The 14,612-nt window shown below is 43.9% G+C and overlaps 1 protein-coding gene across 2 annotated transcripts in view; it reads left to right on the top strand.

Annotated features, from left to right (window-relative positions):
- Positions 1–3,361, top strand: part of fnbp1a (formin binding protein 1a) — a 28,547-nt gene extending 25,186 nt beyond the window's left edge. The window contains exon 18 of one of the 2 annotated variants that reach the window (XM_029830228.1): positions 2,885–3,361. In XM_029830228.1, the coding sequence (XP_029686088.1) occupies positions 2,885–2,913 (29 nt within the window). In that variant the 3' untranslated portion in view covers positions 2,914–3,361. The remainder of the gene's footprint in view (positions 1–2,884) is intronic. The other variant, XM_029830229.1, reaches the window with a different exon arrangement.
- Positions 3,362–14,612: the final 11,251 nt, after the last annotated feature.

Raw genomic sequence — 14,612 nt, 5'->3', positions numbered from 1 at the left:
TATTCATTCTTCTGCCACAAAACCATCAAAGTTTTCATCTTCTGTATCTGAATTAAATAGCTGCGCTATTTCAATGTCCAGCATCCCGAATTCCTCTTCTTCATCATCTGAATCAGACTCACCGACCGGTTCCGCTTCAGCGTTGATGCCGGCTTTTGTGAAAGCTCTTACAATACATGAAGACGGTATCATAGCCCATGCATCTACAATCCATGGTGGCATAACATAGATGTGGTTGGGCGCGGTTATCTTGTCGTGGCAGTAGGTGCGGAAGATGGCCACCCTCTCCTGGTAATCCGCGGGCAGCCGCTGCGCAACAGTTGTCCTTGCATGTATGGAGAGATGCTGCCTCCTCATAAAGCAAAAACACCAAGACGGACCTCCTTGGAAATGCTCAATGTCCATTTCTTTAGCAATCGCTTTGGCCTTTGGTGACAGTAGAGACGCCCCTTCCAGTTGTTCGCTGTTCCACAACCAACAGTTCCACTCAGGCTTCCAGCTCGGGCCACCTTGCTTTGTTCTCGCGGATACTCAGCTTCGTCTTCCTCACTTTCGTTCACTCTCTGACCATGGACTCATTTACATTAAAATGTCTTGCAGCTGCTTGATTGCCATTTTCAGCCGCATATTCGATGTCCTGCAGTTTAAAGTAATTCTCATACGCGTGTTGCTTAACCGGCACCATTTTAGGGGGTCCTTACATGTAGGTGTGCCGCTAATCGATGGGCGGAGCATTTACTGTAGTGCACCTACCAAAGACACACAGCAGATTTTGGAACTCAGTCTACACACAAGGCACACCATATTATAAGGTGCACCGTCGATTTTTGAGAAAATCTCAGCGTTTTAGGTGTGCCTTATAGTCGTGAAAATACAGTATTCTCTCCTCCACCTGTCCTCTTCTCCTCTCTCTACCCAGCCCGCCATCAGCAGGAGGGTCCCCCTGTATGAGCCTGGTCTTGCTCAAGGTTTCTTCATGTTAAGGGGACCTGGGATTCTCTAAAGCGCCTAGAAACAATTTTGATAGTAACAGACGCTATATAAATAAAGATTGATTGAATGATTGATTGATTAAGACTATTAGAATGTGCTAAACTTCTAGACATGGCAGTGTCTCCATTCAGGGTGGGGTGGATTCCTAATCAAGCTATGTCTCTCACAAAAAAACTGCCACCTATTTATGTAGCCCACGCCGTTTGCTGGACACCAGCTCATTAACCACTGGTGGAAGGAAGACATGCAGCTATGCATTTCATCAGTAGTCATATTAGGAAGAAGTCCAGAGAAACTTAAACTAACATCATCTTCACATACTCACACATGGACTCCAGATTGATTTTAATAACTTCTTTTTGGTTGGTGTAACACAAACATGTATTATAATTGTATTTTATCTACACTTACTTTTAGCTGGTAGCTTCAGGTAGGACTCAATGTCATCCCCTCCGGGTAGTGTGGATATTTTTACATTTTGCACTATGAAGCTACCATTGACGAGAGCTGGTTGTTCAGTAAGTGTATCACTGAAAGCAGAAAATTTATTTGGTTACATTAAGTGCTTGATGGTGAACAATTGAAGACTTTTGTTTTGAGCTATGCTTCTTTCAAATAGTTACCCAGCTGCCCTGCTGTGCAGGCTCTTATGGTGGTGTACTGGCTACTGGCGATTTTCTAACTGCGTTAGCATGTGTTCTTACACTTGTTCTCAGCCACTCCTCTAATTCACTCAGCCCTGCGTCTAAAATTACATATAAACTAAGATATACTTGTTTTCAAGGCTTTAAAAACCCATGTTACCTAATAGGAGAGGCCTGGAAAGGTCATAGAATTTAACCTCCGGTTTAAGGGTCCATACCTCCGGCATACATTCACATAGAAAGACCATTCAAACTTTAAAACGTAACTACAGAGGTCCTGAGTCACCATGTAAAATATGAAAGGCCTTGCGGGGCATTTCTTTTCCACCTGGAAATGCCCTCTCGACCATTTTCAGCTCAAGTTAGAGTGGGAGACCACGTGACCTAGAGCGGAGCAGCAGAAAAATTCAAATCGAAAATCTCCCAAACAAATGGCCATAACGCTATCCCGGAAGCTCCTAGATTCATAAATATTACATCATTTTGTAGCTACGAGCCTCGACTAATTTGCAAACTTGAGGACGTTTAATTAGCCAGGGCCACGTAAAACGAGCCCGTAAAAGCGCCGACTGGTCCGCTCAAATCTCCTATTAACTCAATACAAAAACAGAGTTGGGGAAAACGGCTCAGAACTGACAAAAACTTCATGTTTAACTCGTCGTTTCTCCATCACCAGGTGAGCTAAAATTCTGAAACTTCACACGATTGTATTTCAAAGTCTTGTGTTAAGTGGTCCAAATCAGTGTTTGAAAACCGGTGGTTCAAACCACGAATCTGCATGCGAGGCGGAGGGGGAGCTACTCACAGCCAGTGGGTATAGGAGGGGCTGCTCATAGGCATTGTGCAGGCACTGAGACTGCTCAACATATACTCAATTGCCTTGGTGGGGGCAATAGGTAGACATAGAGGTACAACAGGCAGACATGAGGGGGCAGGGACCAGCCAGAGGGTGAGGCACACCCTCACCATTTCTGCGGAATTGTCTAGTTATTTATATATTTTGGGGTCACACTTTCAGTCTTTTTCAATGGGCAGGTCGTGTTTTTATGGTCTGATGAGATGTATGTCTGATGTGTCTCTCTGTATGCTCTCTTAACTTAACTCTAACTCTAATGGGGACACTGACATTTATATTTGAGTTGTAACTCAAATATAATGTCTTCATCTGATGTAATGTACCAGATTATAACTAATTTGCATCTTCTGTCTCTCTTTTTGCTCTTACTCTGATTGTGTCTTTATTCTAGGCTTTGCACAGAACAGTCAACTTGTCTAACATTTAACCAACCAACCATCCAAGAAGATGTCATCACAAGAAAAGAATTTTGAAGAAGTCTGGTAACTTATTTTTGACTGGACATTCTCTCTTGGCCAACCAATGAGAAGAGAGGACCATCAGTCAACATCCTAGGGATTGAATGTAGATATGTGACAGTTTGTGGGCACTTTGAGAATTGTTCATGATCAGTGGACTTTATCTTAATTAAATGTGAAATTGATAAATATTATTACAGTTGCTGCATACAGTGTTCTGCATTTTAGGGTTGACTATAAGATTTTCAAACTGGAAACATTTAATTAATTTGGGTCAACATGATTCTTTAATGTGATGATGGGTCAAAATCAACACCCAAATAAAACAATACAGATAAACACAAATAAATCTTTGGATCAATCTTATTGTTTTCTATATATTGTCTATATTTCTGATTTAAAGATTGATTGATTAAATTTCCATTTCAACCCTTCCTTCTGCACTCAATTTACATTTCACAATCAAATTCCATTTAAACTGCACAAGTAATGCTCCACTCTGCTTGCTCTCGTTACCCTATCTCCCATTGTATTCCTTTAATTTACCATTCTATGTAGTCCAGAGACAATAATATAATCATCATATAAATTCAATGAATCTTTATTTCTAGATCATATTTTACAATAAAAAATTGCCTCTAGGTTCTTTACACATACCCAGGGCCTGACCCCTAACTCCAACAAACAACACAAAGAAAACATCCCCTTTAACAGGAAGAAACCTTGAGCAGGACCTGGCTCCTATGGGGGAACCTCCTGCTCATGGTAAGCTAAGAAAATGAGGTAAGATAGATAAAGGAGAGAACAGACATACATCATTCATGCAAGTACATTAAGTAAACCATATCAAAGCTACCGTAATTTCACGACTATAAGGCGCACCTAAAACACTGAGATTTTCTCAAAAATCGACGGTGCGCCTTATAGTATGGAGCGCCTTGTCTTGTCAAAATCTGCTGTGCGCCTTTGGTGGGTGCACTACGGTAAACGCTCCGCCAATCGATTAGCGGCACACCTACGCGTAAGGACCCCCTAAAATGGCGCCGGTCAAGCGAGACGTGTATGAATGAGGCTTACTTTAAACTGCAGGCCATCGAATATGCGGCTAAAAATGGCAATCGAGCAATCTTAGTGTTTTCGCTTTATTAGGAGGCGGCATCTCTCCATACGCGCAAGGACAACTGTTGCGCAGCGGCTGCCCACGGATTACCAGGAGAGGGTGGCCATCTTCCGCACCTACTGCCGCGACAAGATGTTGAGAGTTGAATTTAACTTTAAATTTTAGTTAAATTCAATCACCCATGTGTAAGGACCCGAAAACAGGCAAAATGCAGTGATAAAAAGTCCAAAAACAAAGTCTTTATTGAAATATTAATTAGAAAGTCCTCCTGGATTGCAGGGAAAGCACTCGTCCAGTCCTCCAGGGCGCACAGTGAGCTCCATTGTGGAGCCAGGTCCTGCCTGTTCTTCCCTCCAGCAGGGCACCATGGAGACCTTGAACGAGCTGGGAGAGGTGTTACTATGGGTCTTGTCAAACGTGAAGAAACAGGAGTCAGATTTACCATTCAGAAACGACAACTCTCCTACGCTGGTAGATGGGCGCTCTGTCCTTAAATAGGTGGCCAGATGTAGATTGCTGACAGCTGTAGCAATTTGTCTGCTTCTCCACGCCTGCTACAGGAAGAAACAAGCAGGACCACAACACACGACCTGGAAACCTGGACCCTAACATTATCTCCCCCTCAGCCTCCAGGTGGCCTACCGGGCTTGTCCAGGTGGGTGGGGCATCCATCCATCCATCCATCATCCATCCATCCATCCATCCATCCATCCATCCATCCATCCATCCATATTTATATAGTGTCTTTTACAATCAAAATTGTTTCTGGGCGCTTTACAGAAACCCAGGGCCTAACCCCAAACAAGCAACAGTGGCAAGGAAAAACTCCCCTTTAACAGGAAGAAACCTTGAGTAGGACAAGGCTCATGTAGGGGGCCCTCGTGCTGATGGCCGGCTGAGAGGAGAGGAGAAGAGAGCAGAGGTAGAGGAGAGAATAGGCACACATAGTCCACAGAGAACATACAGAAATACATTATATTTAGTAATGTAGGCTGCCGGAAGGGTCAGGTTGATTGGGTCAGCAGGGTCAGAGGTCTGAAGGCGGCGATACCTGCAGATGAAAACAGAAGGGGGGGGGCAGAAAAACTACACAGGAAATAACATCACTAGTCTACGTGATGAGGAGGAGAGGAGAGGAGAGGAGAGGAGAGGAGAGGAGAGGAGAGGAGAGGAGAGGAGAGGAGAGGAGAGGAAACCATGACCCAGTGGGGTTACAGAGGCCTGTCAGGTGATCATGTGTCTGGGCCCCGGCAGCCTCGACTTATAACAGCATAGCTAGGATGTTAACCTTATGATTAGACGACCCCCTAAGTGTGATAGTTCGTCTGTCTAGGATAATAATAGCAACTACAGAATTAGTGATAATAAGCTTTTTCAAATAGGTAGGTTTAAGTCTAATCCTAAAAGTAGAAAGACTCTGGAGACCACAAGTAGACCAGCATTCTGAGAGCGGAGTGGTCTATTGGGCAGCCAATGAAGAGATGCCAGTACAGGTGTTATGTGATCTCTTTTGTCAATACCTGTCAGAACTCTAGCTGCAGCATTTTGGATCACCTGGAGGCTTCTTAAAGAGCTGTTTGGACACCCTGATAATAAAGAATTACAATAGTTCAGTCTGGAAGTAACAAATGCATGGACTTTTCACTTTTCAGCGTCATGCCACGTCAGTAGTTTCCCAAACTTTGCGATGTTTCTCAGGTGAAAAAAGGCACTACTAGAGACTATTTTAATGTGTGAGTTAAAGGACAGATTTTGGTCAAAGGTTACTCCAAGATTCCTCACAGAGAGACTAGATGCTAAGGATATACCATTTAGAGTGATAATGTGATCTAATCTATCCCTGAGGTTCAGGTACATGACCTCAGTTTTTTCCTGAATTAAGGAGAAGGAAATTTGAAGACATCCAAGTCTTTGGACATCAACAGGCCACTAAAATAGTTCATCCAGCACTCCATGAAGCTGTGGAACATGACTGTGGAGGCCAACTCAAAGCCAATTGCGCGGGTGAGCATCAAATGTGACATATATCAAGGAGATGCTCTGTCCCCCCTGCTGTTCTGCATAGGCCTAAACCCCCTCAGCCAGATCACCACCAAGAGTGGCTATGGGTACCAGTTCCGAAGTGGAACAACCGTCAACCACCTCCTCTACATGGATGAAATCAAGCTCTATGCCAAGAACTAGCGTGACATCGACTCTCTGATTCACCTCACTAGGATCTACAGCAAGGACATAGGGATGTCATTCGGGCTAGATAAATGTGGGCGGATGGTATCTAGAAGAGGAAAGGTGATCGCAACTGATGGGGTTGACCTACCTGAAGGGAACATCACAGATATGCAGGACAGTTACAAATACCTGGGGATCCCGCAGGCAAGTGGTAACCATGAGGAGGCAGCTAGGTGGTCAGCCACAGCTAATTACCTACAGAGGTAAGAGCACCTCACAATGCACAGGGGGTGCAGGAGGGTTTTACCCTAAGTCCAGTATTCCTGAGGCTTTACACAAAGCGAAAGGAAGGGGGCCAAGGACTAGTGAGTGTCCGAACTACTGTCCAGGAGGAAACAACAAGCCTCCGAGAGTACATCAAGATGATGGCCCCCTCTGACCCACTGCTGAGTGAATGCCTCAGGCAACAAAAGCCCACCAAGGAGGAGGAACCTGAGGGGCTATCATGGAAGGACAAGCCCATGCATGGAATGTACCACCGACAAATTGAGGAAGTGGCTGATATCGAGAAAACATACCAGTGGCTGACAAAGGCTGGACTGAAAGACAGCACAGAGGCACTACTCATGGCTCTACAAGAACAAGCCCTGAGCACGAGAGCAATAGAGGCCAGGGTCTACCATACCAGACAAGAGAAGACCCGAGGTGCAGACTGTGTGGAGATGCCCCTGAGACAGTCCAGCACATCACAGCAGGGTGTGTTGGATCGCAATACCTTTCAAGTGTAGCTGCTAATCTGCGTGTTCTTTGAATGAAGACTTCAAGAAGAAAAATGCCAATTTCAAAATGTATTTAACAATAGAACCAATTCGAGATACAAATATTACAGAGCTCCAGGCCAGTTCATAACCCTAGCAACAACAGAGTCAATTGCCAGGGCACGAAGTCTGACAACCTAACTATCCCTTGGCCCAGTCTTTTATAGAAACACACATGCAAATTCTCAATGTTCATGGAATCCAATCCAGTTCCTCTGCTGGGATGACCTCGTCCTCTTCTTCCAGCCTCCTTTGGTGTTGATACAGTCCTTCTTGTCCATTATCTTCCCAGGTGGCCAGATCAAAGTTCCCATTCTTTATGCAAATAAGATCACCAACCCCACCATGATGTCCCGTTTATGATGGGTGTTTAACACCCCCTGCCTGACAGGCTCCTGAGAATACAATGGAACAACAAACAACAATCCTGTGAAAGGAATGTCTCTGATCCTTGTTATAGTTGCCAATGAATCTACCATGCCTAACTTCTAAGAGAAGACAGGAACATATGGTAAAACACATACAACAAGATAAAGACAATTCTCATCAATCCCCCTTTTGGCCTAGCCTAAGCTAGGCCAATACAAACAATTCATTGACAACTCCTCTTGATGTAATCAAGGATAATAGAAGTTCAATCATGGTGCCGTCTTCTTTAGATGTTCCTCGATCTGTCCAAGCGTTCTCTGTGAATTACCTGCTGGGGTACATTGATTCCAATAATACCAGTGTTAGGGTTAAGGTGTTAGGGTGTTAGTATGTTAGGGTTAGGGTTAACATGTGATGTTCACTCTGCAACTTCAAAGGGACCAGTCCACCTGTGCTCTGACCACTTTCACTTGATGACTCTCAGAAGAACCCACTCAGCTGTGTGTGGAATTCCTGGATCCTTACTGACTGTGGTTACAGAGGTTGCCTGTTGGGAGAAAACTGAGAGAGTCGTTTTTAGTTGAACAAATTAAGATTTATATTACATAAAAGTGCTGGGCTGGCCTATGGATTTTCTGCTCCTGGTCCCGGAAAGGGAACACCCCACTCGAGCTCAAAGGGGGTGAATCCTGTCCGGGAGCTTAACAGAGCTTCTTACTGACATCAAGGCTATTGGAAGCGCCTGTGTCCATTTCATTCCACTGTGAGCACATATCTTGCCAATTTTGCTCTTCAGTGTTTGATTCATTCTTTCTACCTTTGCCTAACGCCTTCTCTACTTCTTGTAAATCTTTATTCTTAAAATGAGTTCCATTATCAGACCTAATTTGTTTGGGGAAACCATGTGCCGGATTAATCAAAAATGTAATAACACTTTTTTTTGCATCTTCTGCTTTTACGGGAACCGCCTCTGGGTAGCCAGTGTATGCATCCACTGCCACCAAGAGGTATCGGAACCCATTGACTCGGACTATCATATCGGTGAAATCTATAATTTTCCTTGCCCTGCCATGGAAACTTACCCTCATGTGGTCTAATTGTTGATTTTACGTTAAAGTGTGTGCATATTGAACATTCTCTGCATCATTCGAGGTTTCCTGCAGTGTGTCAGGACGTGGGCCTCTTCCAGAACGGCATCTAACAGACCGGGCGGGAGAACAGGTCTGCCGTCTGGGACCCGCCAAATTCCTTCAACTTTCACAGCCCCCCTTTTCCTTCCAATCAGTTTTTTCATGTGGAGAAGCTTCTTCTTGATCACAACTAAGTCTTTCCCTGTCGTATCTTGGAAGCATTTCATGAACCATTTTCTCTACCAACAACAAACTGTAACTTGGTTTATAACCTGCTGCCTTCGTTGCTGCCTGATCTGCCGCCTCATTACCTTTTCCCTCTAAAGAGTTCTCCTTGCTGTGACCTTTGCACTTTACAACTGTGACCTCCGCTGGCTCCACGAGTGCCCGTGCCAATTGCCTCATCTCTGCTTCATGTTTTATAGGAGAGCCTGATGCTGTGTTAAACCCTGCCATATTTATCCCTTCATGTGTGTATGTTATGTGTGGTGCAGTTAAAATCTTGTCCATCTTGGTCTGTCTAAGTGAGGTCATGGTGAATGCTGCTGAGCTAACCAGTGATACCACACTATGTGTTGTAAGAACTGTCAGAGCATAACCCATCACTAAATGTGCTGTTTTTTGTAAAAGTTTTGCTACCCCTGTTACATGCCTTACACATGGTGGCTGCCTGTTTTCAATGGGGTCCAGCATTATACTTGCATACATTAATACTTTCCTGTTACCCCCTTTTTTCTGAAAGAGAACACCATTTGCTGTATGTTCTCCTTCAGAAACATCCAAAAAGAAAGTATCCTTATAATCTGGAACTGCCAAATGTGCAGCTGTGGTGAATGCCTGTTTAAGTGCAATGAATGCTTTCTCTCCCTCAGTTGTCCATGTTAGCCGGGCTGTCAAATCACGCATTCCCTGTTCATTCACCATTGTACGTAGGGGTGTAGACTTTTCTGAATATATAGGAATGAAATGTCTACTATAGGTCGCGAGACCCAGAAATGACAACATTTCCTTTACAGTCTCTCATAGCACTCATTCTGTTCAGCAGTAAAGTCAACCTAAGCAGCCACACCTTCAGGCCCAACACACAAACACGGTGATGTAATCATCCAGAAATTTCCTTATAACTTTTCTCTAAACGCATCCTGATAGACCTCATTATTCCCACGGTCGTAAAATAGGGTGACATGATAGGGATCAACTGGCGGGGCAAAGGGACTTAGCATCGACAACCAGGGCCTCCAGCTCTGAAACAATGCCACAACCCCGACACCAGGTGAGGTCTCAGGTTTCCCCAATAAATATCCGCCCACACCCCCTGTTCTGGAGAGGGTGTCGGACTCATCAGCATTTGTCCCTTCACACCTTGGTGTGAAATACAGCAGTTCAGTTTCAGTCCATTAGGAAATTGCACCACAAGACCTTTGTCTCCACACAGAATTGCTGCTCCTGTCCTCACAAGGAGATCTCGTTCCAACAGGTTGATAGGGCCATGTTGTGAAATGACAAAGGGTGCAACACAGTCTGTCCGGCAAAATGAGTCACTAATGGCACCAAAAACGGCAGTCTCTCCGGTCTCCCTGAGAGCCCCACAAGCTCGACGGTGTCAGATGAGATCGGCTCCGGTGATAAATTCCATGAGATAGTGGAACACTGCCTGGTACATCCGGATAGTTGCGATATGGACAGTCCCTTTGCCAATGACCATACCCTTTGCAGGCGTGACACTGATCTCGGCCTAAGTACCCGTCTATCAAGCCGTATCCCTGCCCACCGTGTCTCCCACACATGCCTCCCCTTGGACTGACCCAATACGGGTTTATCAGAGCAAAATCCTGTTGCGGACATAACTGATCTGGCTGCACCTGCCGAGGAAACTGCTGAACCATCTGTTTCTCTTCCTTTTGTTTATCATTAAGCTTTTTCCGTGCCTCATCTAACTGTATTTTTAGGAGCTGTTCCTGCGCTGTAATCACCTCCTCTTTCTTTCCCTGTTGTTTAGCTTTAAATGTGTTGATGTGGTGTGAAAGATGTCTCTCCCAGACATCCGCTGTGCTGCCTGGAAGGTCAGGATTTCCTTCCATGGCTTCTTTCACTAACTGTGGAAGTCCTAAAATTATGGCCTGACAGAACAAAGTGGTGTGTAGATTATCTGAGCCAGGATGGCACCCTGTGGCACACATCCATTCCTCTTTACACCTCGTAAGGAACCCATGTGCCGACTCACTTTCCTCCCACTTAAATCTTAAATTCTGCATTGCTCCTGGAGATATTGGAAATACCTGTCTCATAGCTTCACCAACCCTGGTTGCACAAGGTCCAAAACGTGCAGCATTAGGTCTGTCTAATGCCTGCTGCTACTTCAACTTTATCCAAATCCCAGAGAGAGACTTGTCTCCCTAAAATTCCTTTAAAGTCTCCCATCACCAACTGCATGCTCTGTGTTAAACTAAAAAGGCTGGACATCCACTTGCCGCCTCTTTCTGCGGGTGGGGGCATCTTATCCACTAAACAATTGAATGTCTCCGAAGTTCCCACACTGTCTCACTTAACTCCTGCAGTTCTTCATCTCTGTCCACATCTAACTGACCACTGTTAATAGTCAAAACTGGCAATTGATATGGGGGTGGGGAAGAGGTAGTAGGTAATGATGGGTAAAGAGTGGTGTTAAATGTCAGTGTCTGGTTTGGATCTTTTAATAAAGGCTTCTCTACATTGGGCACTCGTGTGACCCCCCTAGATCTGCAATAGTGCACCGCTGCACCTGCCACAGCCACAACATGTATCCTTCGACGCTTATCTTCTAACTCCTTACCCTGTTTTTTCCATGATTTCCCTGCTATAAACCCTAATTTTGGATTATCAAGATGATCCTGTAATATGGTGTGAATTTCTGACTCCCACTTACACAATGCTTCAGCTAAATTAACCTTCACCTCTCAAGGGGGAAGTATCTTTTGCTTCTGAGCTTCCTTCCACAACTTTTTTATTGCATCCAATTCTCTCTCCCTGTCCTCTTCTTTCATGCCACTCACCACCTGATCAAGAGTCCACTTCCACTGTTCTTCCACAGACCGAGGATAGGGAGAACATTCTCCCTTATCCCAGCACGATTTACCACATTCTAGTTCCATCTTTAACTATGCTCCCAAGTGAGATTGAATGTGAATGACTCCAACGGTCAACTCAATGCCTCATTGAAACAAGCTTCTAGATCAAACGTCTTTGATCCGGTTCCACTCTGGGGGTTAATTCCCAAGGACAAAGAGCCTTCTAATTCACGTTCACTCTGGCACTTTTCCAACCCACACAAAAACACAAATCTCGGGCGTCGGGAGTGTCCGTCCCGTCAACTGCGCTCCGAGTCCCAACCCAAATCTTTTTCATATACAGTGCTGTGTATACAGCAATACAGCACTGTACTAGCTCTACTAGTCTATTCCCTGTTTTTTCAACAGTATTTCCGGCCTCTAACCGTCTATTTTCCGGACTCTAACCGTAATTCCCTGTTTTCTCAACAGTACTTCCGGCCCCTAACCGTCTATTTTCCGGACTCTAACCGTAATTCCTGCAGTCGTTTCAATATTTTCTATATTTGTATCTGGAATTTATAACTAGGACACTTCAATTGACAATGACGACAAATTTTTGGAAATTGCCAATGTGCAGAACTTTTGATTAAACAGGTGTCTGCTTACCTTTTATTAGGGATCCCTTTGTCGTCAGTTGTCCTCCGAAGTGACCGTTGCTTAATTCTTTGCCTCAGATGACTTCTCTGTCTTCATCACGTCGGGGTCACCAAATTGTTGGATCGCAATACCTTTCAAGTGTAGCTGCTAATCCGCGTGTTCTTTGAATGAAGACTTCAAGAAGAAAAATGCCAATTTCAAAATGTATTTAACAATAGAACCAATTCGAGATACAAATATTACAGAGCTCCGGGCCAGTTCATAACCCTAGCAACAACAGAGTCAATTGCCAGGGCACGAAGTCTGACAACCTAACTATCCCTTGGCCCAGTCTTTTATAGAAACACACATGCAAATTCTCAATGTTCATGGAATCCAATCCAGTTCCTCTGCTGGGATGACCTCGTCCTCTTCTTCCAGCCTCCTTTGGTGTTGATACAGTCCTTCTTGTCCATTATCTTCCCAGGTGGCCAGATCAAAGTTCCCATTCTTTATGCAAATAAGATCACCAACCCCACCATGATGTCCCGTTTATGATGGGTGTTTAACACCCCCTGCCTGACTGGCTCCTGAGATTACAATGGAACAACAAACAACAATCCTGTGAAAGGAATGTCTCTGATCCTTGTTATAGTTGCCAATGAATCTACCATGCCTAACTTCTAAGAGAAGACAGGAACATATGGTAAAACACATACAACAAGATAAAGACAATTCTCATCAGGTGCAAGATACTAGCAGGCAAGACATACATGGAGCGGCATAACCAGGTGGCTGGCATAGAGTATGGACTGGAGGTCCCAGGGTCCAGGTGGGAGACACCCCCGAAAGTGCTGGAGAACAAGCAGGCCAAGATCCCGTGGGACTTCCAGATCCAGACTGACAAGATGGTGGTGGCCAACCAGCCTGACATAGTGGTGGTAAATAAACACCAGAAGACAGTGGTGGTGATAGATGTAGCAATCCCAAGTGATAGCAACATCAGGAAGAACGAACATGAGAAGCTGAAGAAGTACCAAGGGCTGAAGGAGGAGATCGAGAGAATGTGCGGCATTAAGGCAACAGTGGTCCCAATAGTGACTGGGACACTATGGGCAGTAACACCCAACCTGAGTAGATGGCTCCAACAGATACCAGGAACCACATCAGAGATCTCTGTCCAGAAGAGCGCAGTCCTAGGAACAGCTAAGATCCTGCGCAGAACCCTCAGACTCCGGTAGAGGACCCGAGTCTGAAGGAAGGAGGCACCGCCCAGGAGGCTGAGGAAGAGATTTTTTTTTATATATGTGTGTGTGTATACACAGTTGTGTTTGTATAGTTGTTTAAATTGGTATATAATTGTGCTTCTGTTAAAACATGAAAATAAAGACTGTGGTGTGTGAGTGTATCCGATGGCCTTGACAACTGTCTCCATCCCCATCTTTCTCTCTTTAATGTGGCTCCAGATGGATATGGTGTTTCCATGACAACCACATGAAGAAAGTGATGATTTATTTAGAGACTCCATCTGTTCATTTGCTTTTTCTCATATTTTATGAAACAACATAGGCATCTGACAGGAAGCTGTCTTTGGTCAGTCTGAACAAAAAGATCATCATCACCATCATTAAAATTAGGTGGAAGGTGGAAGCCAGGCTGAAAAGTTATTGGGTTTGCTATTGTGTTTGTGTTTGATGAGCTATTTTTAACTTTCATTCATGACCTCATCTGTGTATGTTTTTTGTCGTTTAAGCCTTGTAATCTGGGTTATGTTGCTTAAGGTCATTTAACATTAGATACATAGTCACATATCAAAATATTAAAATAATGTAGAAGCTAGGGTTTGTATAGACAGAGCATAGATCATGTATATATTTTTAGATTCGGTTGGTTAGTTTGGGCAGAAGAACCTTTCACCACTGAAAATGCTTAGGACTTGTCTTACCCCGAACAACAATCTAAATAGATAAAAAAAAAACCATTTAATATAATTCATAAGGTTTATTTCAGCTCAAAATTAACATTTAAAACAGAAATAAGCTCTTGTAGACATATTTGCAAATCTTTTTTAATAGAAAAAACTAAAATGTTGTAGAATTTTACATATTTTTGAAACATTTAAAAAAATATTTATATTACTAAAATCAATAGTGTGTTTGTATGCACACAATGCAAAAATAATGTCTGTATTTTATTATTTTATCATTGTATTCCTTTATGCTGACATCTAAATGTGTGAATTTTGTCAGAATTTTCATCCTATAAAGAGAATCATATTGAACCTTGAAACAGTGTGAGCAGCAGAATCTCATTTCTACTTGGCTTCTCTTCAGAAAAAACGATCAAGAGGAGGAGGAGGAAAAGGGGGAGGATGGGGAGGAGAAAAAGGG

Source organism: Takifugu rubripes, chromosome 21 (genome assembly GCF_901000725.2).
Source record: "Takifugu rubripes chromosome 21, fTakRub1.2, whole genome shotgun sequence".
In the NCBI taxonomy this organism is placed as follows: Eukaryota; Metazoa; Chordata; class Actinopteri; order Tetraodontiformes; family Tetraodontidae; genus Takifugu; species Takifugu rubripes.
Note: the sequence above shows the minus strand (reverse complement) of the source record. Positions and strands in the feature narration are given on the sequence as shown.